General features: G+C 37.9%; 1 protein-coding gene across 2 annotated transcripts; it reads left to right on the plus strand.

Moving 5' to 3' along the window:
* Window positions 1–1,609: 1,609 nt before the first annotated feature.
* LOC135222996 (vascular endothelial growth factor A-A-like) lies at window positions 1,610–16,185 on the plus strand. Of its 2 annotated transcripts, none has more exons than XM_064261506.1 (8): window positions 1,610–1,799; window positions 3,362–3,668; window positions 8,338–8,482; window positions 9,102–9,286; window positions 10,813–11,057; window positions 11,436–11,561; window positions 11,760–11,806; window positions 15,625–16,185. In XM_064261506.1, the coding sequence occupies exons 4-8, from the start codon at window positions 9,122–9,124 to the stop codon at window positions 15,675–15,677; spliced, it is 636 nt and encodes a 211-aa protein (XP_064117576.1). In that variant the 5' UTR covers window positions 1,610–1,799; window positions 3,362–3,668; window positions 8,338–8,482; window positions 9,102–9,121; the 3' UTR covers window positions 15,678–16,185. The 2 variants fall into 2 exon arrangements, with proteins under 2 accessions (XP_064117576.1, XP_064117577.1); XM_064261507.1 differs by having other exon boundaries at window positions 3,365–3,668.
* Window positions 16,186–26,656: the final 10,471 nt, after the last annotated feature.

Below are 26,656 nucleotides of genomic sequence, written 5' to 3' on the forward strand. Positions count from 1 at the left end.
TAAATAATAAAGAAAAACATAGAATAAGTAAGTTTTGTTTTGAACTGTTGTCTAAAGAGGATGAGATACGTGATATACTTCAATGCATAGTACGGAATTCCTTGTGTAAGGTTCTGTATTTCAACGCTATGCAGTTAAATTTACGTAGTTATGTGTCAGTGTTTTATGTTCACTGCTTAACTTCTGTAAGGGAATGAAAGGGATAAATTTTAAATTAGGTACTTTAAGAGAGAGACTCAGTTCTAGAGAGGTAGAGGAATGAATGTTTTGTTTATCTGCAGATGTAGTTATAAGCTGTGAAAACTGTCTAAAAAAATGGGGGGTGGGGCGGGCTATCTAGATTACATCCTGGAATAGAGAGGCAGTTCTTCACTGCTACTTTTCACGAGTCCTAGCAACGTAACGGACTTCGTAACTAGAATTTTCCCGCGAAGAATTGACGCATCGGACTTGAGAAAGCTCGTCTGGTGATATGCGTCAGTTTCTGCGTATATTACCTGACTGTGATCCTCTCTGATGTAATATTGCGTAATTATTTTCGTCAGAGTAAGTGTATCATTTGGTCTTATGTAAGATATATGTGTAGAATTACTGCCAATAATGGCTAATGTTCTCATTAGAAAAAATATAGGCCTAGTGCCAATATTAGCTAATGGTCTAAGAAAAAATGTAGCCGCCTATATATATATATATATATATATATATATATATATATATATATATATATATATATATATATATATATATAAATCACGTTTTATATACTTCGTGATCAAGTTATTCATATATATATATATATATATATATATATATATATATATATATATATATATATATATAAGCTAATGTTAGCGTTAAAAAAAAGCCTAGGCTTACTGCCAACATTAGCTAATGTTCTCCTTAGAAACAATGTAGGCCCATGTATATATTAGCTAATTTTCTCATTATAGAAAAACCATTTTGCGTATTCTTGTTTTATCGAAAGCGGACTACTGATGAAAAAGTTTGTCTCCGTGAGAAAAAACTAGAACGGCAAAGCAAAGCAAATGCAAATACATAAATGAAATCCCGCTTGTTAAAAACCGAGGCGACCTTAGTTGCGTTTACGACGTACTACAAAATCTCCCCCTCAGGAGATCATGACTCATTCCCAGCGTCATTTCCTCTGTCCATTTAAACCAGTTTCATCTTCCTCTCATGTTTTTTTTTTTTTTTTTTCCAAAAGTTTATAGTTGTTAGTGTGAATTATCTTTTTTTATTTTTTTTTTTTTAATTTTTTTTTATTTTTTTATTATCATGCATCCCTCTTGTTTTACGAACGTATTGAGAAATTCTCAAGAAATCATACGACAAAAATGTGAGAAGTAAATATACATAGCAGCAAATGTCAGCACTTCGTATTGTGGTAACTACGAGTTCATAAATTCTCTCTCTCTCTCTCTCTCTCTCTCTCTCTCTCTCTCTCTCTCTCTCTCTCTCTCTCATTTTTTTTTTACTTAGGATGCATATAACTCCTCTGTTGCCACGTCCTCGCTTAAAGAGAGAGAGAGAGAGAGAGAGCCTGCAGAGGTTACTACAAGGGCAAGTCCTAATTCGTGAAGGCTCGCTTGAGTCATAAGCTCAGTATCCTTACAGACGTATACAGGAGTAAGTTATACAGCTCGTCAGTGTTGCGTCAGAACTGGTGGCGGTTCATCGTTGTCCCAACTTCTGGTAGATAAACCCACTGTGATCTGTGACTGACTGACTCCTTCGTGTGTCGAAGTTTTTAAGACTTCGTTGATTTTATAAGTTAACTCGTAAGTATGCGCTGGAATACTTAGGTGGAACTGTAGTGTCGTGTTTTTAATATTATTTTAGCTTGTTATTTTGTGTTATAAAATTCTTTAAATAAGAATAACTTAAGAAACATTATAGGGCGCCACGAAAGTAGGAAACATTGTAGCGTCACACGAAGACGCTAGTAACCGGATAGTAACATCCCATAAATTTCTATAATTCGAATGCAACAAATATTCTCCCAATTCGTAACTTTAAACCTTTACAATTATCATTCACTTACAAATGAATTTAACGCCCGCATCAATTCAAAGGATTTCATTTATAGCGGATGTATTAATCAAGTGAGAATTCAACGCACTAAAAAAAGAAGAAGAAAAAAATAGAGCTGCGTTCCATAAGTTTTTCTCCGTTGCCCAAGAACACTTGAGAATATATTCCGTATTAACATTGGATCTGATGACATAGGCTTAGAGATTTGACCCTAGTGTTTATGAGAACTGGTGGAAATTTTGGTAATAACTGAAGAAGTGTTTGTAGATCAGTAAATAATGAAAAAATAATTTTGAAGATTCATAGCCTAAGTAACTTAGTTTACCCCGAGCCAAAAACAGACTGAAAATATTACTGTTATAAGTTGTAAATAGGATTCATTATGCAGTATAACATACATTGCATAAAGTAGGCCTACATACAATTCTTATGGATTGTTGCTGCGTGTTGATACACCAACTAGACTATAAATGCGTTATTTATTTATTATTTATTTATTTATTTATTTATTTATAAACTTGATTTTACATTCGGAAATATCACATTCAAGCGAAAATTGTTAGGTCGAGTGTAGAAAACTTTATACCTATGCAAACCAGTACCACATATGGAACTGTTTATGGCAATTACACAACAGATTTACATATTTCTAACCATTTCCTGTTAAAGGAGCTTTGAAAGACGTACGTTGCTTATGTTTGCAATTTTATGTTTTAATTTGCAATGTGTTTGTTGGTGGTCGTAGACTATACCGAACTGGATGCTTTCAAAATGTATCTCTTTTTAATAATTTTATTACTATATTTACAACTTGAATTTTTCCATGAATTAGGTACATGAGAAATTGATATTATCCAGTGAACTTATCGTGGAAATGGCCTTCATTTATTTAGTTTCATCTTCCACGAAAGATTAATCCCGTAGTAATAAACTTGGGTAAAACAAAGTCCCAATAAGACTATTTTGGCTTACCTTTGTCATTCTTCAATTAAAATACAATAGTGTTAATAGTTCACTATCAGTTTTATATTCAGTCTGTATTCATTATGTGTGGACGTTTTGAATATCTTAGAGATTTTATGGAGGAGTAATACAAAGTATTCGATTGCCTTCTTGGCACAAAGTCAGTGTCGCAGAGTTTGTTCCAACGTAAGTTGATGCAACATCATGATTAAAGTGTGTGCTAAGATATTATTATTATTATTTATTATTATTATTATTATTATTTTATTCTCAGTTTCATTATACGTCTACAGATCGAGACGTTTGAAGTATATACACTCTTAATGACAGCCAATTCTCTCCACAGCAGCCATCACCATGGACAAGTTAGCGCTGGTGATATCCGTCATCGTGTCCGCGATCTTGTCAACGCAGGTCATCTCAGGTCAGGACTTCCACCTGGGTCATGGTGACTCCTTGATGCCAGGCGTCAGAAGGTTCCGCGAACGATCCGCTAGGCCCACCAGTCCTCCTTTCATCGACACTCCCATATTCTTCCCTGGTTTTGAAGAACCCGGAAGGCGCCGTGAAGGACTTCCTGGAGGAGCGTTGCTTCCCAATGAACCGGGAACCTCTTCTGGTGGTGCTCTGGAGCTCCGACTGATTTCGCTGAGGTATGGCGGCGTCCTACTGGACGATTTTTTAGGGATTTCACGATCCTGTGTTGTGGGGTTGGGGGGGGTGGGGGGGGGGCTGTAAATCCCAAAACTGTTGATTCTGATGTTACTTTGGAGCTCTCGTATGACTTTTCAGAGGAATGGCGTCCCACTGGGTGGCATTTTAGGTCTTTAGTAGTGGTATTCGTTTAGGTTGTAAGTCCTAAACCGTTGATCTGAAGGTCATAAGCCAACCTTAGTCCTACTAGGGGGGAAATTTTAGAATTTCATGATCCTTTTTTTTTTTTTTTTTGCATAAACAGGTTGATACTTCTAGATGATACTTATAGACTTACTGAAGCTTCGGTACCTTCAGCAAGACTTGATAATGATAATGATACAGGGTGGCAAATTTTAGGGGATACCGGATGTTTTTGCTGCACAGCTCGCATCCAATACAAGACGTTGGGATCACAATGGTAGTGTTTGTGGGGGCGGGGGGGGGGGGGGGGGGGGGGGGGGGGGGGGGGGGGGGGGGGGGGGGGGGGGGGGGGGGGGTGGGGGGGGGGGGGGGGGGGATGAGTTGAGGGTTGTGGTGGGAGGTTTTTGGGGGGGAGGGATTTTTTCTGCTGGTGTGTTCTAAATTGTAGACTGACTGGTGTCATGGCTATCGCAGGTACGGGATTATTCTCTCTCTCTCTCTCTCTCTCTCTCTCTCTCTCTCTCTCTCTCTCTCTCTCTCTCTCTCTTTTCCGGACGGGTTCATTAACATTAACAAAAGACAACTTGAAAACTAATTCTAGCTCATTTCATGAAGATCTCTTAAGACAAAGACCACATTCTCTCTCTCTCTCTCTCTCTCTCTCTCTTTCTCTCTCTCTCTCTCTCTCTCTCTCTCTCTCTCCAGTGCCTCTGCTGTACTTTTGTGTTAATGACATTGCTGTCATCAGTGGTAGGACATACAGTAATTATCAGAGAGAGAGAGAGAGAGAGAGAGAGAGAGAGAGAGAGAGGGGTCATATATCCAACGGAAATTAAGTCAACCTTTTTAAGAACGTTCATATCGCAACCCACCTCATGTTTGTGTGTGCGTGTGTTTTAAAACCAATGGGAAATCCCGCGTCAACCCTTCTTCATGAGCAAACTGACCCTCTGTCGTCATTACCAATTTCCAGTTGCCATTTGCTGCCTTTTATTTGTTTATTGCCTATGAATGAAGTACTTACACATACAAATGCGTACGGGAGACTTTCGATTCATTCATAAAGAATAAACAGATCACTGTTAAAGAAAGTTCCTCTGGCATTGTAAACGAGGAGTGGTCTCATTTCTAACAAGACTTTTATGGGGCATACTTAAGGGTCTGCCTAAGGGCCCGTGCAGATTATTTTTGTCCGTTGTCTGATGAACGTTTTCTCTTTACTTCAAGATTCTTTCTGTTTCTGTATTTGTAAGCTGCAGTTACGCTGTGATTTCCTAAGTATTAACTAAAGGGAAATCTTGTCATTTATTAGTTTCATTTAAATAAAAGCTATTAGAAACTTGATACTTAATTGTAGTGACATGACATTGTCAGCTTAAGAGATCTTTCACGAAATGAGTCACAATCAGTATTTAGGTTATCCTTTGATAAATGACTCTGTCCTTAGAGAGAGAGAGAGAGAGAGAGAGAGAGAGAGAGAGAGAGAGAGAGAGAGAGAGAGAGAGAGAGAGAGAGAAGGCTTTCCTTTCATAAGACACAATGTTTTGGTTTGAAAGCTTTGAAGATATCTGTGGTAACTTCTCTGTCACTGAGTGTTGCTAGATATTTCATTGAATACATTCTTGAAGTCTGCCCTTCTATGCCTTGTTCTAGTTTAGCCAAACTTCTCTTGCAAGTTCTGCTGTTAGAGAACATTGTTTACGTTAATAAGTAGCGAAGTTGCTACGCATATTGTGACCTAACTCTGCTGGCTAGAATAGTGGTGTTATGTTCGCAATTTGTGCATTGACGCCAGAGTCTTGGAGCGGGTGATTAGCCATTTGCATTTCTTCATATTGCCTTTTTTTTATTTATTTTCATGAATTCTTAGTTTCTCTATTTAACTTGTCAATTTTAATTTATACTTTTATTTTAATGATAATATTTCACTTAAGTGATATGAGCTTCTATCAGCTGAAATGTAGCAGATAGAATTTTGTCTAGCTGGGTCCGGTCATATTTAATACTTTACACGAAATATCCTTTACTTATGGCCCGTTCATACTGAAGTCAAAGGATTTAGAATGCTTTTTTTATTTCTCTTGTTGTGGTTGTGACCTTAATTTTTTTTAAATAAAAGAGGCGTTTTCCTCACGTATATCCCATAAAAATGTCTTTTGAAACAGCATGTTGTCAGAGAAGCAAGATTCTAAAGATTCCCAAGACGGCAACACGAGAGGAACCATAACCATATTTTATTTTTTCAATATATAAAACCTATTCACACCGAACAAGCCCAAGGGGCGATTGACTTGAAATTCAACCTTCCAAAGAATGTTGGTTTCGACCCCAAACTAGAGCGGTAACTGATCATCATACAGAGCCAGTGATGATTTTTCGTCAGCCTGCGAGAGGCGCAAACTAGCGGCATCTGACTCTAGCTACCATTTACCAGCGGACCAGCAGCTGGGATTCTATGAAAACAAGACATAACTCTAATGAAACCAGATGATTAAGATGAGTAAATCTGAAAGGCAAGTTTGGATGAACATGAACTCTTATTGCTTGAGAATGTTCTTCTAAGAGGTGAGCAAACTTTCGTGTTTCTGAAACGTCTGAAGTCGGAATCTTTGTTCCTCATCTCATGGCGGGGAATAGCGGGCGATCAAAATGCCACAGCAAATGTTTTAAAACGTCAGACCGCAGACTCATTGTTACTCGTTTCATGTTCACTTTGTTTGGTTTTATGTACAGCCCTCCACAGGGACGATTCCCTCTCTGGCGGGCCCTTGTAAGTTTTTAAAATAAGTTGCTTCTTATATTTTGAAAATTGTCTTTTAGTGTTTTCTCGTCAGTATCGCAGCTCCTGCAGAATAGGAGAGTCTTCAGTTCTCTTTTAAATTTGCTTTCTTCTTGTATGATCTTCACGTCAGGCGCTGTTTTGTTGTGTAGGAATATCGTAGAGTCAGAATCAATTTGCCAGAGAATGCAACGTGAGCTTACCAGAATGACTTCTGAAATATCTTTAACCATCTGACACTGAAAAATTCTGCATTTGAGACGAAGAGGCGCGTCATCTATTGTCAGACATCTTGCAGAAATATAAAGAGTAACGATCCCTAATTAACCATACAGGAAAAGCAATTAATAACAACGAAAGATAAGACGAACAACGCATTAAGAGCAATTATCAACAGAGGTCCAAAAATGTCTAACGTAATTTGTCAGTTTCCTCGTGAGACCTCGGAACACGTTTAAAAGCAAAAGCACACATGCACAATATTCGCGTTGGTTCTTCTCAGTCCAAGCTAACGAGCCAGCGCATTCTGTTGACACAACCTGGGTAAATAAAGGAGAGTGTTTTGCAAGTCACTGATGAACAAAATCCTGCCAGCTGCGGGATAACCATTATCTCTCTCTTGTGGCGCATTTGAGTTGACCGGATTTGTGGAAAGTGCTTGTTTCTGAATTCGCATAGACTTGGGGATATATATATATATATATATATATATATATATATATATATAATATATATATATTAAATGTTTGTATGCATATAAATACACATTATTTATAAATATACATAGAATATTTATTTATATAAATAGTATATACATTATATATATATATATATATATATATATATATATATATATATATATATATATATATATATATATTTCTTTATTGTGACGATTGATATTTGATTTGAACATAAAGTTGATATTTGCATTCTCATGTCTTTTATTTTTGTAGAAATAAATTTCTCTCTCTCTCTCTCTCTCTCTCTCTCTCTCTCTCTCTCAATAAATATATATATCAAACAAGGCGTCATCCGACCTCCAGCTTACTCGAGGCACATGCTAAATCAACTGTCAAATAGAGCGTTGTTTCACCAAGAAAAATTAATATAAATACTCTATATTTTATTAGAAATAATTGTTCAGTACTGTTTAACATGCACATACTTTATTTTTTTTTTATATATATTTTCATTCAAATAGGTAAATCATAAATATCCTGTCCTAAAATTCCTGTATCTTTAATCAACGCAAAACACCTTTTTCAGACCTTTTTAGGCTTTTCCATTGGGCTTTTCCAACCCCCCCCCCCCCGCCCCCTACAGACAACAACAACAGCAAGAATAACAACAACTACAAAGTAGTTTGTAGGTTGCGACACCTTTAATTCCTTTCCCTGTATCGCTGTTCATATTCTCTCTTCCATCTTACTTTCCAGCCTCTACTAAAAATTGTTTTATTGGTCTAAATTTTATATTCCATTCCATTCCATCTTTGGCTATAGCAGATTCACATCACCCGTGCACCTGGTGTCTAGGCCAGTCCCTGACGGCGCTCCTGATTGGCTTATCAATAGCCAATCAGGAGCGTCGTAAGGGACTGGCCTAGACATCAGGTGCACGGGTGATGTGAATCTGCTATAGTAGTACTATTTATTTGATTATCTCTTTAATCTTTCACAGAACTTTGCTTTACTCACCAACAGATAAACGTCACCATTCTCAACCGGATCAATTCCGTAACCAACATCTCTGACTTTGCGTCACTATTCGACCTTGAGCTTCCCAAGTCCAAGCCAACATTCGAGTTCGATTTCGACGTCAGTGGCAGGATTGGAGACACTAACCCAGGTAAGTTGGAGCAAATATATATAAAATTATGTATCTATCTATCTCCTTTACTTTTATCACTCACCATATTCTTTGGAAGCTTGAATGGCAAGTTAGTGTCCCCCTTAGTGGGCTTGTTCCATATGAATGGGGTTCATCTTTGGAATAGAAATAATAATAATAATAATAATAATTTTGGTGATGTGGATGCTAAATGTGCATGTGGATTGATATCACTTCGCATGCAAGCACACACTTTCGTGTTTATACGCAATTTTATCTCTGCACTTCACATTCACAAACATAGCCCCCAGTGGCGTGGTCGGTTTGGTCTTGGCCTGCAACCTCGGTGGCCGCGAGTTCAATTCTCGGGCATGCCATTGAGGGGTCAGAGATGTGTATTTCTGGTGATAGAAGTTCACTCTCGACGTGGTTCGGAAGTCACGTAAAGCCGTTGGTCCCGTAGCTGAATAACCAATGGTTCCATGCAACGTAAAAACACCATACAAACAAACAAAACATTCACAAACACAAGAATACATATGGTGGGACAGATCTCTATCTGCTGTCTATATCTCTATTTATATCTACGTATTTGTCTATCTATATATGTGTTCAAAATGTCAGTTTCAACTTGCAGAGGATGGAGAAACTTTTGAGATGGCTAACTGTAACCCAGAACTGGTGACTGTTCCTCTGGATCTCCCAACCCAAGCTGACACCATGTTCTTCCCAACCTGCATCAGACTCGAGCAGTGTGGAGGGTGTTGCTACGGCCCTCTCCTGACCTGCAGGCCAACTGTTACCAAGGTCGTGAAAGTTAAGGTAAATCTGAAGCTTTCTTTTTCCTGCAACTCAACCTTTTAAAAAGGGTGCCTCTGATACCACTGTATCAAGTTAAGATTACGCAAACATTTCAGTGTCACACTTTTGTAAAAGAAACACAAGTTTTTCACAAGCATTTCACAACGTAGATGTGCCAGGAAATTGCATTAGTTACTTAAGCAAAATAAATTTCCTTTTTAGCAGCAAGGAAACTCTCTGCCAAAGACTTCATCATCTAGTACAATTCAGATCAAATCATTCACGTCCTAAACGTGTTAAAGGATTCGAAAAGCTTCTTTTGGGGTAACTAATCATATAGAGAACGTTAGACCTTGATGTTATTGAGGTATACTTCTTAAAAGCTTTTCAGAAATGTTTTCCTGTCGTGGTGAATAATTAAATAGTTGAAGCTCTCCACTCGTTTAACCGAGAGTTACTTTAGCAGTCTAAGAAATAATTTGAGATATGGATTAGACGTCATATTTATAATGGCTTCAATGTCAGTGCACCTCACAGTGTAAGGCATTACTAAAGGGTGCTTGCAGTGTTCCTTTCGGCCCCTAGTTACACCCATTTTTGAGCCTTTTACTTTTCCAGTATTACCACTTCCAACCTCTCGTCTACTGCTTAGTGCAACTGAGGGCTTTCTCCCCCATTTCAACCTTTAGTGCCTTGTACTTCGTCTCCTTGATATTTTGGAAATCTATCATGCTGTAAAACCACTCCCAACTTTTGTCGTCAGACCTTTAGGGCCAAATTGCGCAAGTGCTTCTTTTGATTTATTCACCGCTTGTGAAAAAGCTTTCCATGATAAACTCGAAGCAGACCTTATTTAACTAAATTTTCGTCTAGTTACGTAAAAATAAACATATCCATGAGTAAATACAGTCCGAAGGAACTCTGCCATAGGATTTTGGACCGTTGTGAGTTCATTTTATGGGCCAAGAATTCATAGTCACCCATGAAGAGAGAGAGAGAGAGAGAGAGAGAGAGAGAGAGAGAGAGAGAGAGAGAGCTAATGCTAATGCTAGTATAACTTTCAAGAAACTTTCTGTTAAGAGGGCCTTCTCCCAAAATGATCAAAAGGTGCGAAAATTCCTTTGGGAGTACACCTACAAACAAAGGTCTCAATAACACTGATTACATAGTCATTTAATGCCAAATATCAGTTATTAATTAAATGCGAAATTGAGTGAAAATAAACAAGAGTATATATCCTCGAAGAAAGAACTTTAAAAGACCAATCATACAGAAGTCATGACATAGCTCATAGTTCAATGATATTGATAACCTTGAGTTCTCTGTTTTATTCTGTTCAATCTTCATCCTTAGCAATGTCGACCTTTGATGATTATTACAGTATAAGAGTTCAGCATATAAATATGAAAGCCAGTACGATTATGAAGTGAAAAGTCATCGTCAGATACATCCGTGAATCTTAAATTGCAAATTCATCTCAGACGGATTAGCTCTTGTGCGTCCATTTCTCCAATCGGTAATCATTTTCTCCTTCCCCTCGTCGACAGGTGCTGAAAATAAGCACAATCACCAGCTCAAACACCGTCGGAGGAGGGACAAGAGGAGGAGGAGGAGGAGGTGACGGAGGAGGAAGAGGAAGGCGTCTCAGACGCCAAAGCCAGCAGAGCTATCATATGGTGGAGGTCGTGAAACACACTGCTTGCGAATGCGGTTGCAGAGTGAGAGAGGAAGACTGTAATTCGGACCTCCACGTTTACTTCGAGGGAGAATGCGCTTGCAAGTGCAAGAACAAGTAAGTCATGTCTAGTAGAACCACTTTATTCTTTTGGCTGGGACTTTAATATGCGGCCCCCGCCCTTTTTTTCGTGGTACTCTTATGTATTATGGGTAAAATTATTTATGCCATTATGTACTTAAGCTGATGTCAAATATCAGGAAGGTATTTTTAATATTTTTTCAAAACTAAGCTTTCCTCTCTGTAACTTTATCGTCCTTGTTATTACTTCTGTCCTATCTTATCCTTTCCTATCATATCTTTTATTTCAGTTTCTTTTACCACCTTCGTGCATTCTTATCCTTTTCCCTCTGATGTTTAATTTTCTGTTATCTCTCCCTCGTTCATTCGTGTATGTTTCCATTTTCTTTATCATTTATTTTGGTCTTTGCACAGGGACGAGCAGACCAAGTGTGAACAGCAGAACTCGACGAAGTACTGGGACAACCAGTCCTGTAACTGCTACTGTCGCAGAGCAGTTGACTGTGGGACTGGGGAGATTTTCTCACAGACAACGTGCAGGTAAGGCACTAGAAAATCAAGGTGATAAGTCTAAAGTCCCTTGCATAGAACGAGAATAATGACAAAAAATTCTGTTTTCTAATCTTGCTCAGGAGCAACTGGTAATGCAAATTTCTTAAAACACATCCACTTTGTTATAAGGCTACAAAATCATAGCCCCATTTCCACTGACCATTCCTTTGTGTTTATCACCAACAGCTGTGAACGCCTCGGAGCCAGACATGGACTTGTCCGTGGAGAAGAAGGTACTGAAGTTTGAACCGTCCCCATGAACATTAACCTGGCATGACTCCTAACCCAGTGTCACCAGTAATCTAAGCCTTTTGAGATTTCAGTATCAGTTGACTATTGAGCTTGGGTACACCTTCATCATCATAGCTCTTGTATCTTTCTGTTGCTGTTGCATGACTTAATAACCGCGGTCTTGAGAACATTTGGAATGGGGTCTTCATTTTGTTGTGAGAGATTTGTAACAGAAGGTTTCAGTGTTCTTCCAAGCACTGGGATATCCTTTCTGTATCGTAGGAATTAAGGCTGTGCAAAGAGCTATAAGTATAAATAACCTATAGATGTAGAGATTGTTATCCTGTAGTTTTTTTTATTAATTACTCAGTGAATATCTGTCTAGAATAAATATATATCCACAGTTGCTGTTTATGTAGATACCAGGGAACTTTGATTTTCAGAGTATGAAGCACCCATTCCATTCCATTGATGACTAAAAATGAAATTCATTCATAAGATACCTAACAACTCTTATTCCAACCTTTTCGAGTAATCCACCGTCACGTGAAGTAGGCTTAGCATAGCACACTCCTCAGTCAAGACAATGATGAAGTCGTGCTACGTATATCTTAAGTATGCCAAGAATTCCATAGACTATTTCTGGCCCTCCTAATCATAGCCTTTTCTGGTAAGCTACTACTGCATGCAGTATGTGTAGCTCGTTCCACTATCATAGGACCTCCTTGCGTTGTCCCAGATGTGGAAAAGTACCGCTGGGAAGGTTCAAGTTCGAATCCTGGCAAGGAAAGTGCACTTACTGTGTAGATTTCCCAGAGGGGATAAATCACCTTGTAAGGTACAGGGAATTGGATATGTATGGGTTGTTTTTTGCTTAATATTTAAAAGCATAAGAAATGTTTTGTATATATATTATATATATGTGTGTGTATGTGTCTGTGTATGTGTGTGTTATTACCTGATATATAGTATGTTCCAGGAAGAGAATCGGCAAAGTTTCAGTGATGAAAGTAGTACTCATCTTGACGTTACAATGTTCGGTGAAGCAAGAAATCAGAAGATATCAAATAGAAATTGAAGTAAGCACCACAAAAATTAAACGCCCAAGAGAGCATTTTACATTCAATTAAAATACGAGTGTGCCTTGCTATATCTTGACTTTTAGTGATCAATGCTCAGTCGTGTAGACAGTTCATATCACTCCAGAGGTTTTATGTGAATGTCATGCATATATCACCGTGTAGCACTTGCTTTCACTTTTCTTCTTGCAAAGTTAACATACACTTGTAGCTACTAGTTTTGATTGGCAAAATTGTGACTCAGGTATAAAAAAAACATTTTTGTACACCACACGCATAATGGCAGGAATGCTCATGAAAACCAACTGCAAAGGTAGTTGTACACAAGGGCTCTAGAGGCTGGTTAGTTTTAGTACTTGGGAACAAACTTGTACAGATAAGTGTTAAGAAACGTTACAGTACTTACAGTGGAATTCATAACGATGTGTACAGTCTGGTGGTCAGCAACCATTTAGCTTGGTGTCGTACTAACAAGAAGCTTGATCATGATTCACAATAATCAAATAAGTCACAGTCGACTATTAGTATTTACAACAGGATATATGGACTTCTCATCTCTCTTCCCAATTCAGGCTTTATCATACAGAGGAAACCTGATTTGTTCCGAGCTTCAGTCACTCTGTCATTGTTGTCTGGATATCATCATCGTTGCGAATTTATGAAGCTTCATTCATATGGCAAGGCAGACTCTAAGGGCCCTTGAGTTGCTACATGGGTATAGAAATTCAATAACCGTGCCAAACATTACCATTTGACCTTGGATATGCTGCACCTCTCTCACACGCACATACAGCTCAACCATCAGGGTAGGTAGGGGTTTTTCCACAGGCTCTCTCACACACTGTTAGGGAAATGTGCTGAGAAAAGAGCACAGCGCCACAAGAAGAGGCTTTGTGGATTGAGGTTTCTGTACAACCTACAGAGAGGCAGGTCTTCAAGGCGTAAACAGGTCAGTGTCTAGGTCGAGTCAACAGGTGTGACCTCTGACATCTCGAGATCAGAGGGTCTTCCCCCCTCCCAAAAAATTGCAGATGAAGGGTAGCGGTCATCTTCAGCTTTTTTCGACCTCATCTCCTTCCAACTTGCCACCTTCAGGAGCGAGGATGTCCCAAGTGAAAGCAATTCGAACCATTATTATTATTATTATTATTATTATTATTATTATTATTATTATTATTATTATTATTATTATTATTATTATTATTATTATTATTATTATTATTAAAAGTATTGCTGCCTCAGCTGCATTAATTATATACAGGTTCTTCTCTATTTTTCTAATTATTGCAATAATTAGAAAAAGTAGAGAAGAAAACCAGCAATAATTTAGAAAAAATAGAGAGAAGATAACCTGCTAGTAAAATTAATGCAGCTGAGGCAGCAATTACTTTTAATAAAACATGTTTAAAAGAGGGTTTACTTCCAGCATATTATTATTATTATTATTATTATATTATTATTATTTTATTATTATTATTATTATTATTATTATTATTATTATTATTATTATTATTATTATTATTATTATTATTATTATTCATACGGAACAAGCCCATACGGGACACTGACTTGAATTCAAGCTCCCCAAGAATATGGTGTTTATTTAAAAGAACAACAGAAGGTAATAGGTATTTCAGTGAACTGATAATTAAATAGAGTTGGAAAATGTGTAAATGAGTGTTCAGGAAAATTAGAAGCACAGTCTAAGCCAAAATTGGATTAACAGTGGAGAGACATACCATTGTCCATGTTCCCAGTTTCTCAGAATCTGAGTTTTGTTATTGTATTAGAATAAGGCAAAGTATGGCAATTCCCCACGTTAAATGACATAGAAAATGTGTATATATAATTATACATCAATATCAGTGGCAAAGGCACTGAGGATATTCGTTGTAATTATTCTGAAAATATAACCATCGGTACAATATAAAGTAAAAATTGAATTGTACTATAAGACAAATAAGAAGAAACAAATAAGATTAGACAAATAAATTTAGATAATCTCGTGTGAGCATGCTAAGCGCTCCCCCCCCAAGGCAGTTTTAACTATTTCAGTTTTTTTAAGCAACAGTTCAATTTTATGTCGCAAGTTTCTCTATTGTTTGGTCACGTGATATAAAACTTCTAGAAGACCTCACAACAGGAAAGGTAAGACCTTCAGAATGGCATGACCAGGGAAGCTGTGGATGCATCTTCCGTTGTGCATGACAATCAAGCTGTTGGATTAAGAAACGTAACACAACACAGTTCTTTTGTCTATTAATTTAAGATGCGAGGCAGTTGCACACTAAAGCATACGAGCTACGTATAACTGATGCATGTAGCCTGGACCTTGTACCAGCTAGTATTGTAAGGCAGCGTTCGCGTATGTACAGCCCTCACTGCTAAGTGCAACACTCCTATGTTTTGAAAGAATATAACAATGAAAAAGATAAATAGTTTTAGAAAGAATGCACAATTACAAAAAGTAGACTGCGTGTCAGGTTTGGCGCAACTGACTTTCCCATCACAGACTCTACAGACTCGAAATTGCTCAAAGCGAAAAAATTTGTCAAAAAATGGGAAATTTGGCCAATGTAGGATTTAGGTGTTCGTGGCATCTTTGGTGCTGCCGAGTTGCCAAACACTGATTTTAGTGGCAGAAGAGTGAAACTGTTACAGATTAAACTTTACTTGAAAGTATTATATTGTTTATGTATTTAGTTTTGTTTTTAATGATTTATTTATTTTTTTTTTTGCAGTCACAGTTGCCGTTAGACGACGCCAGAAACCAGTACGTGTGCCCCTTGTGTGACTGTGAGTGCCAACCTGGGAGAAGGCACTGGTCGAATCCTCTTTTAATGTTACTCTTTGTTATATATGTATAATATATATTTCGTTATACATTATAAAATGAAGATTTTTGTTATATTATCTGGATTGGACGAATCCAGTCAGCCCTGATGAATTCGTCTCATGAAAATGTAGACGAGACCAGAAAAAAATGTAAAGCAGCAGTTGTTTTGTTCGAGGAATATTTAATATAGATACTATTTGACTGACAGCTTTTTTTTATAAAGAACATTTAAGACATATTTGACAGCTTTTTTTTTATCAAGAACATTAAGTGTGAGTAGATTACTTAGAGCAGTGTAGGTTATGTAATTAAGAAAAAGTATTCTGGAACTGAAAGCCCTTACTTCTATATTTTGTAATGGTAAGACACTTTCCAGTTAAACTGTAAAGGAAATTAAATGTATACGTGAATAATGGACTGGTAAATGTTTATAGTGAGGAAATTAAAAAATCCATTTTACAACAAAGAGCAATTTCTATCCCGTTCGATGAATGACCAGAGTTGGTGAACGTTATCGGAAAAATTGATGTATTTCGTATGTTAAGGCCTGTCCACACGACTGGGCCTGATCGGCGGACCTCCCCTCTAACGGGCACACTTGACGGGCAAACCGTCAAATTGCCCGATGGGACTTGTAGCAAAATCACCATGGTGGTGCCCGATGGCTTGATCTTCGACCCTAGCAGACGTATGTTAACCATATACATTTCTTTTACTGAGCCATTCTTTGCACCATATTCTCTTCGTTTTCTTCTTTTTCATCACACACAAAGCAATTATCATGCTATACTATCTTCTTTGCGGTAGGCACCATGTTTATCGTACCGCACTGAACACACTACTGTCATCGTCGGGCACGCCCACCTCTCCATCGCCTCACCTGTGTGGACCACATTCACGGGTAAGCCCGCCAGAATTTGCCCGTCAACCCCGGAGCACGCCGATCAGGCCCGCTCGTGTGGACAGGTCTTTATTGAGAAATCAAAACTGTCTTGAAAGCAAGAGCATATGCTGTTAAAGGACTTCCCTCACAGTGCAGTGTTGCCGAAACGTAGGTTATGCGACCTCCGGTGCCCTGGAAGTTTTAACACTCAAGGTGATTGTGGACACACTTTTGTGGTTTATTGTCATTTTTATATCTATTATCACATAGGGGATAGTTTGTATAGTTGTATGGAGTTTTTACGTTGCCTGGAACCAGTGGTTATAGGGCAATGGGTCCAACGGCTTTACGAGACTTCCGAACATAGAGAGTGAACTTCTGTCACCAGAAATACACATCTCTAACCCCTCAAGTGTAAAGCCCGAGAATCGAACTCGCGGTCACCGAGGTGGCCCGCCAAGACCATACCGATCACGCCACCCAGGCACTGTAAAGGATGAATAGTGCTGTCAGTGGACCTCATGCAGTGCACTGTAGGCATTACTTAAGGTTCTTTGCACCATCCCTTAGGCCCTTAGCTGCAACCGCTTTCGTTCCCTTTTACTGTACCACCATTCATATTCTCTTCATCTTACTTTCCACCCTCTCATAACACTTTATTCATAGTGCAACCGAGAGGTTTGCCTCCTGTTACACCTTTCAATCCTTTTGCTGTCAATTTCTAACTCAGCGCTGAATGACCTCATAGGTCCCAGTGCTTTGCTTTGGCCTAAATTACTCAAATGGTCTCAGTGAAAAGTAAAAACCAGCATACAAACAAACAACTCAACTGTTTATAATAATTGGATAGAGGGCCATCAAAGAAAAGTTATTTACACCGAATCATGAAGCAGAGTAGAAGTCCATCGGGAAGCTATGTTTTGACCGACACGTGTACCTGACCACAGTCTGTCCTGCAGGATCTTAAAAAGAAAAGGTAAGTGGGACTAGAATGACTGGCATAAATAGTCAAACCATGGAGGAGGGTGTTCAAGAAAACCATAGTTATCTTAATACTAATTTATTTACAAAGTTTAAATTTACATTTATACAATGGAGTCTATTTTCGTAGGTCAAGTAATTTACATAAAATTAAAATAAAATCAAAACATAGCAGTCAGTCCAATGAATTCAAAATACAAACATAACCAAATAGAATTAAGCAAAAGGTCCAAAGATGAGAAAATATTTCTTAAGACTGGACAATTTAATTTTTAAAAGATTAAATCAAACAAGTCAGTGCAATGAATTCGCAATACAAAGTAGCTAAATAGAGTTAACCAAAAACGAAGTCAAAATATATAAAAACAGTAAGTATTATTTAAACTGGAGAGAAATAGACCTAAAACTCCAGCCACGTCAAAACTAACTTCCAAGCAGCATAGACCATATAAATAAGCAACATACACCATATAAATATGCAGCATACATCATAGATAAGCAAATATGACCATAGCAAATAGGTCTCTAGGCTTAACGTCAAAATAAAACTTCATGGGCCACCACCAGCCGCCGGAACGCCTTCCAGCCAAGCCAGCTTACACCATATAAATAAGCAGCAAACATCATAAGCAAATATGACCATAGCAAATAGGTCTCTAGCTACGTCAAAACTAACTTCCAAGCAGCATACACCATATAAATAAGCAGCATACATCATGAGCAAATATGACCATAGCCAATAGGTAGCATGAACAATACTAAAGAGGCAGCACACCAATTATACAATAATAAATCTGCATAAAAAATAAACACTCACAGCACCAAACTTGCATAAATCCAGGTAGCATTGCACAGTACATAAAGTCTGTATAAAATCATAGTGATAAAAAGACTATCTCCGAAAAACACCTTAACAGCAACAAACTGCTAACTGGAACTCATCCATCACATATGCGGTGGCGGCCGCATCGTCTGCTACCAAACTGGAACCACAGATGACCATAAAACGACTCCATGACACTATGCTGCTGATGACCTGACTCACTGCCACACTAAACCCAAATGACGATATTCCAACCGAGAGCGACAGACGTCACGTCTCCACACACAAAAAACACCACAGGTCAAGGAGCGCACACCCTAGGCAAGTAAACCATAGAACGATTCTTCAAATAGAATAACCTCTCAACAGGGTGACAGGTTTAGGTCTCCATCTTAATCTATTTGAAAATTATTTTAAAAAATACAGAAGCGATCGTGATTAACTTAATAAGTAAAGTTTATGGGAAATGATCTTCAGACTGTGAAGGAAAGCATATATTATAGTTTTATATGCATTACATTTTACCAATGGTTGAATGAGTTTAAAATCTAGGAGAGCGTGGAAGTCAGTGGTGTGGAACTGTGGCATCACTACTAAGGAAGTCAGTGGTGTGGACTGTGTAGCTATGGCAACACTGCTAAAGGTCATTAGAGAAGTAGTTAGTGCTGGGGTTAGACTTGGCTAGAAGTTTATTTTGTGTTCTATATAAAGTACGTTTATCAGCAAAATGTCTATTAATACGTCAGTGCAAACAATCTAATAATGAAATTGAGAGTCCAGTCGAGCACATAAAGCAATGTCAAAATGTATTTGAAAAAGGATTCTAGAGATATTTTGTGATAACTAGTGATAATCGTCGCCGGAGAGAACAGTCCATTTCGTAGTGTGGAGAATCAGCCGGTCACTAATTTCTTCTTTGCAAAATCTTGCCGAGTAGGTAGTGCTTTCAGTGACACGGAATCTGTTGATTGTGAAATGTGTGGGGAACCTACTGGATAAACTGAGATGGAAACCCGAGAAATGCATTCATTCATGTTAGTATTTCCCCCATTCAGGTGTTCTGGTGTACTAGAAATCAAAACTAGACATTAATCAAAACAAGTTTAGTGAATGGAACTCTGATATTCTAAACGTTGCTGTCATAAAACGGACCTCCTTTAGATTGGCGCAGGTGAAACAGGTGAGTTATGCTCAGATTGTAGAAAGGGTAACAATACCAGTCGAATTTCTAACAATTTGCGTAGTCGGCTTTCTACAAGATGGTGAAAACCAAATGAAAACAATTACGTAAAAATACATGCCGGTGATTGTACATTCACCAGCCTGTATTTTCAGCTATAGATCCAGTAGCAGAACTTTATTGGGGCATATAGCAGTAGTAGTGATTGGAAATTAAAAATTAAAAGTCTGGGCTTGTTCTCACCAGAGTGGCCCCCAGATTTGAAGTCTTCTATGAGCCAGACCCGTGCTGGCATAAGGGAACTTAATCTACAAAAACATGTATATCGATCCAGGATTTATTCGTGGTCTTTCTAAAACAATATACAATATTTTCGTTTTCAAACAACCAAATTTAATCCGAAGATCTTCATAGCACTCAGTATGTAGATATCTTTAGCTTACAATCTTGAGAAAATAGGTATTACCTAGGTAGGCTATATATGATAAAAAAAAATCTCTTTTAGTATTAATAAGAAGCATGAAATCTTATTTATATTACCAGCAATGCCTTTCGTCATACAATAATAGAGATATATTTATCTTTATAGTGATTTTATTTGATTTATGAACTATACAAGCAAGGAAGACGAGATTAACATAGTTTACCATTTGACTTTTATATGTTCTCTATAGAAAACTATATTTTGGGATATTTGGCTAACTATGAAAAGTAGCTCTCTTTCTCTCTCTCTCTCTTGTGTCGTCGTCATCGTCATTATTTCCTGAAGTCGTAATATAAATCGTAATATAAATCCTCTCTCATGGAAATTTCCACTGCCGATCATGATCTTAGACTAGGCTATACAGTGATTTAAGAAGGCCTACCCTAGACTAATCCTGTTTGAATGAGGAATTATGACTATTTAAAATTTTGTTTTCGACATCAACTATGATAAAGTGGTTTGATATCCTATTATTAACTGAGGAAGCAGGAGAGGTAGATTGTGCCCTGCTGTAGTTTTGTAGCTCATGAACTTTTTTTGTGATATTATTATTATTATTGTTATATTATTCAGAAGATGAACCCTATTCATATGGAACAACACCATAGGGGCCATTTACTTAAAATTCAAGCTCCCAAAGAATGCTGTGATGTTCATTCGAAAGAAGTAGCAGAAGTTATTAGTAAAACTGGGATCAGTTATTAGTAAAAGAGGTAAATTAACAAATAAACGAATAAATAAATAAATCAGTTATTAGTAAAACTGGTAAATTAACAAATTAACGATTAAATAAATAAATAAAAATGTATTTCAACCAGATGATAGAAAATGATCTGGCTCATCCTAACTTTTTACTCTAGTTATACATCAATGCGTATTTGTGTTGATTTGCTATAGATGATATGTAACTTATAAAAGCCTCAGGGGTAAAGCCCCTTTCGCATATTACCCCAAGCCCCTATCAAATCCCCAGCAGGTAGAGGCTGACCACTGATGTGAGGAATTCCTCTCAACAATTTTATTTTCTACTGTTTTTGTGTATTCATATGTTTCCATGCTATTTGTCTTTTATTACAGTTATTAGTGTCTGTCTCATAAGAAATTGATTGATTTTCACTGCGGATTGCCGTCTGTCAGGTAATCGACAGACAGGAACTATGTTACTGTATTTGTATTCATGTGAAAACCAAATGTATTCGCATGCCCATGTATTTTGAAAAGATATGTACGTCTATATTGCATGACATAATAAGGGTGAAAGAACCACATCTACTCAAGAATGACACTCTTGACATTATTTTATCTGATTTTGCTATGTTCTAGTACGTAGTATCTGTGGTGCGGTTACCACCAAGAAAATGGTTTTACACAAAGACGAAGTCTTTTGACATAAACGTCAGTAGACGTTTTAGTAACGAAGTATAATTACTGTTTCAGTTATGATAATTCATTTGTCTTTATATATGTGAAATTGTTCTTGGTGAATGTATTGCGCATATTACGTATGGTAAAAGTTGAAGGTGTTATTGGGTCTTGTTTGTGTTTGTTTGTATGGTGTTTTTACGTTGCATGGAACCAGTGGTTATTCAGCAACGGGACCAACAGCTTTACGTGACTTCCGAACCAAGTCGAGAGTGAATTTCTATCACCAGAAATACACATTTCTCACTCCCCAATGGAATGGCCGAGAATCGAACCCACGACCACCGAGGTGAGAAGCAAACACCAAACCAACCACGCCACTGAGGCGCTGTCTTGTTTGTGCCTCTCGCCAGAGAAGCCATTAGGAGAGGTCAAGAGATCGGAAGGGAAAAGAAGGGTAGTAGTTCGCCCCTCTGAACGCTCCTTTGCGTGCCCCTCTAGGGGTGTGTATGCATATGTGCGTAGTACACTGTATGGGCGTGATATCGCCCAAAATTGTATTGACAGACACCACCAATTAATTCACTACATCTAATAAATATGTTGAAGTTGCACACTATTATATTTGGAATTTATTTTTGACAACGAACTTATGATTATTGTAAAGTTTTTTATGTTCATGAAAACCTTGTAAGTCAGTTCTGCATTCGTGGTAATTGTATAACTTGTCTCTTTTCCCCAACAAAACCCGAATGCAGGACGGAACGAACGGCTTCTTGGCTCAACTTTTGAGGTGACCTGTCATCTAGTGTTGTGTAGTGATGTGTGTGTGTATTTAGAAAGGGCGATTGCCCCGATTCTTTGAATTTTGTCGTAATTTGTTTCATTTGAGTGCCATTAATTTACAATTCCCCTTGATTGATTAATTTCATTTGTCACTTTTATGTTATTACTCTTTGATATGTTTAACTTTTAGTTATTAAATTAATTTTAACTGTAAATTCATCAAATGCGTTTCAATGTCCCTCAATTTTATTTCATTTTTCCTTTGTTTTAGTTTTGTGGATGGTGAATATAAATTGATCTGATAAACCTTTATTGTGTTCATACTTTAAGGTTATTCAAATAACTTTTAGAAACGAGATAACACAGCGGTCCTCTAAGGTCTGAAAACCAACCAGTGAGTACTCGCAACATTTAGAGAGAGAGAGAGAGAGAGAGAGAGAGAGAGAGAGAGAGAGAGAGAGGCGCGTACCTCTCGTCGTACTCTCGTATACCGATTTATGATCTGAGTTCATATCTACAAGGACTGCTCAGTGTGATAATTGTGGTACTATTCATTAATGACATTGGTGTGTTATCCTCGTTAATAATGAATTGGGTTGAGAGATATCTCCCCGTAATTTAGAAACGGCAAAGGGAGTTTTGTGGAGTTGTTACGTAGGCTTTTAGCGGTTTTTGACCAAGTGACAATGTTAAGCATAATACAGTCCACTATAAGTCCATCTTTTTCGCCACAGCTTCTCTCCCTTCTTGGTCCTTCGAACTGGATGTTTAAATACTTCCAATTAGTTATTCTGGATGCTGGACACATTATTTTGGATCTTTGTAACTTGGAATCAGATCATTCTATATCACCATCGTTTGTTATTGGATTGTTTACAGGCCCTTTCCCTCAGTTAGGGTAATGTTATGCTGGCACATTGTTTTTTGAACTACCACACACACGACAACCTAAGATGAAGGGTCAATAACTAGGTGAGTGTCATTCTCCTTTTTTGAAGGTAGATGTGGTTCACATATAAGTATTGAGATGTAACGAGACGATGTGCATTCTTCCGTCTCATTGCAATTTGACTTTTGAATAAGAGTTTTGTAATAAGGTATTGACCAGTATTATTTTTGTAGAACACAGATTGTTAACTTGAATGTTTTTCTGTGTATCAGTGTGTCGAGAAGTGTCGTTACTTCGATATTATTGAGATTTATATTGTAATTGTTATTGTCAACTTTGTATGTTTTGTAAGGTGATTTTGCCTTAAAATTGTCACCATGGATGCAGACAATTGTAGTCATGAACTCCTTTTGTATGAGGCTGGTATAAGTGAAATCGAACGACGTTTGAATGAGGTAAAACGTGTTGAACAGTTGTCTACAGCAGTAATTAAGCTCCGTTTAGGGTCCCTTCAGAAAGCAGCTGATTCACTACAGACAGCCGCTTCTGAATATTATAAGGAGATTAAGGGTCGTGACTTAGTAAATGCTATAACGAGGACTAACGGTTACCTCTCTAGCGCGGACAACAAAATCTCCAAACTCACCGATCGGTTAGCAGCACCCGCACCCGCCCCAACGCCCGCCCCCACACCTGTTAATCCGACACCTGCGGTACCTGCTACCCCTAGTATTCCAGAACCTAAGTTGCCTCAAATTACGATACATACTTTTGATGGCAAAATTGAGCAGTGGTATCCTTTTTGGACTTTTTTTTAAAGCAGTTATTCATGATAGGCAGGACATGAATGATGTCCTCAAGTTTACTATGCTAACTATAGTCGATTTTTTTAAAACCTGGCAAACTTGCACTTAACTTGCACTCACCTGCTTGTCGCTGATTGGATGAATGTCGTGTTGTCCGAATCTCTCAGTTTTGTTTTCACACTGTTTCAGAATTGTGATTATATGGCCATAGATTGAGATAAGAGCCAAGTTATGTAATGTTATGTAAATACAAGTTTGTAATAAACTTAAGTATTATAACTTACATACCAAATTATTATATAATAGTTAACAGTTATGAAACAACACTCTCCGAAGCTGTAGACTTGAAATATGTTTTCAAACGCATGAACTTTAATGTTTAAATTTCTAGCTAGATTTTTAGCGCAATCGTGCCATTGGTGGTTTTGGAAAAAGCAAAAAATATTTATTGTACATTGCTGAAGGTTGTATAACGCCTAAGAACAAATACCATAATAGAAAATATAAGCTTGCCGAAACATTTGGGGTGGAGGAGTTGAGAAAGGAACAGCCGGCGAGTTGTCGTCTGCACACACCGCCATCATCAATCAGTTTAGAATCGGCTATCGAGCAGTTAGCTCAACGTCGTCGAGTTCACGTATTTCAGCCATGGCCACAAAGAGACGATATGGAACAAAACAGAGATGAAGGCACTTCGAACACCAGGCATATACATGCTGCTGGCAGTAGGCTTACCAGTCAGTGCCGTAATATAATAATGAATGTTTTTCAATATTTCACTTCACAGGGCCCTAGCAAGACAATGAAAGAAATCATTAAGGCGACAGCAACTCAAGTTTTGAAATGCAAAAAAAAAAAAAATGAATATTATGATATATAAACATCTTTATTATTTTATGAGGACAAGAACACCACAACCCGCATTTGACCTCCCGCTGAGATTACGTAAACTTTCTGTCAACCCCGAGGCTGTTCCTCCGCCCACAACCTCCTCCACCCCAAATTTTCTGACAAGCTTACATTTCTACGATAGTATTTTGTTCTTAGGCGTTATACAACATCAGCAATGGACAATATATATGTTTTTTTTTTCAAACAACCAATGGTATGATTGCACTTAAAAATCTAGCTAGAATTTAAACATTAGCAAAGTTCATGCGTTTGAAACATATTTCAAGTCTACAGCTTCGGAGGGTGTTGTTTCATAACTGTTAACTATCATATAATAATTTGGTATGTAAGTACTTAATACTTAAGTTTATTACAACTGGCATTTACATAACATTACATAATTTGGCTCTTATCTCAATCTATGGCCGTATAATCACAATTCTGAAACAGTGTGAAAACAAAACTGAGAGATTCGGACAACACGATTCATCCAATCAGCGACAAGCAGCTAAGTGCAAAAGTTTGCCAGGTTTAAAAAAATCGACTATAGTTATCTTAAGGGTAAAGCACGCGAAACCGTTGAGGGTTTAGCTATAAGTCCAGCTAATTATACTGCAGCGATAAACCTACTGAAAACTTGTTTTTCCAACGTTGGGAAATTAGAAGAGAACTTAAGAAATCGGCTATTAAGTTTACCGCACCCTGAGCATGATGCAGAGCAACTGATGGATTTCCTTTGAAATGGAATAGCATCGTTCATCAGTTAAGACGCTTTAGCAGGTATTACGAGCGGCGATTCTAATGAGAAAGCAATTATCAAGCGGTGTTTATCCAAGGAAACATTGCAAGCCTTGTATCAGAGATATGATACTTGTGAACTCAGTGTAGATCAATTGAGAAAGGGCATTGAGAAATTAACTGAGCGCCTAGTAGTGCTTTCAGAACTAATGTTAAAAATACCCCTAAGAAAATAACTTTTTCTTGTTGTTTTTGTCAAGGCAAACACAGCGGTAAGGTCTGCACGAAATACAATACTTTAGAGAAGAGAAGAGCTCGTATTCATGAATTACAACTATGCTTTGGTTGTTTACGAAAGGGTCATCGTTTATTTGAATGTAACAGTAAGAGTAAGACATACTGTTTTAAGTGTAATGGTAAACATCATACATTCTTATGTGCTAGACTATTACCTAATTCTATGAGCGTTAATGCAAATTCGTCTCAGCAACCTTCTTTCACCAAATCAGGTCATAGTAGAGTTGATAATAAACCTATAGAAACAGCTCAATCGCAGCCTAGTTTCATTACTAGCCAGAAATCTGTGGCTACGGGTAATCAGAGTAATTCTCAGAATAATGTTAACAGTAATCAAGTAACTGTGAAAAATGTCGCATCTCTTCGACCGACAGCGTTACTGACAGCCACCCTTAGTAGAGGAAAAGACCCCATATAGACTCCACTTTTCTAGCCCCACCCCCCGCCCCCTACCCCCCAAGGGTCCTGGCTACCCGCCCTCCCCCCTCCTGATAAGCTCATGTACGACGTGAGGCCTAAAAAGGGGCGGGGCAGCCCCCAAAACCCCCAAAAAGGGGCGTGGCCACCCTGACCCCGTATAGACTTCACTTGTCTGGGGGGGGTGGCCACCCCGACCCCATATAGACTCCACTATTCTGGGGGGCTTGGCCACCACTGACCCCATATAGACTCCACTATTCTGGGGGGTCGTGGCCACCCCTGACCCCAAATTGACTCCCATTTGTATTATAAGCTCATGTACGTACATGAGCTCATAATTGACTCCATTTGTCTAACAAGCTCATGTACGTACATGAGCTCATATTAGGGGGCGTGG

This window comes from Macrobrachium nipponense, chromosome 8, assembly GCF_015104395.2.
Source record: "Macrobrachium nipponense isolate FS-2020 chromosome 8, ASM1510439v2, whole genome shotgun sequence".
NCBI lineage: Eukaryota > Metazoa > Arthropoda > Malacostraca > Decapoda > Palaemonidae > Macrobrachium > Macrobrachium nipponense.

Excerpts from the sequence above, each read along its gene's own strand:
- LOC135222996 (XM_064261506.1), top strand. The coding sequence starts at position 9,122 with ATGGCTAACTGTAACCCAGAACTGGTGACTGTTCCTCTGGATCTCCCA. Across the intron at positions 9,287-10,812 it reads CCAAGGTCGTGAAAGTTAAG|GTGCTGAAAATAAGCACAAT; the intron begins GTAAATCTGAAG and ends CCTCGTCGACAG. Across the intron at positions 11,058-11,435 it reads GCTTGCAAGTGCAAGAACAA|GGACGAGCAGACCAAGTGTG; the intron begins GTAAGTCATGTC and ends GTCTTTGCACAG.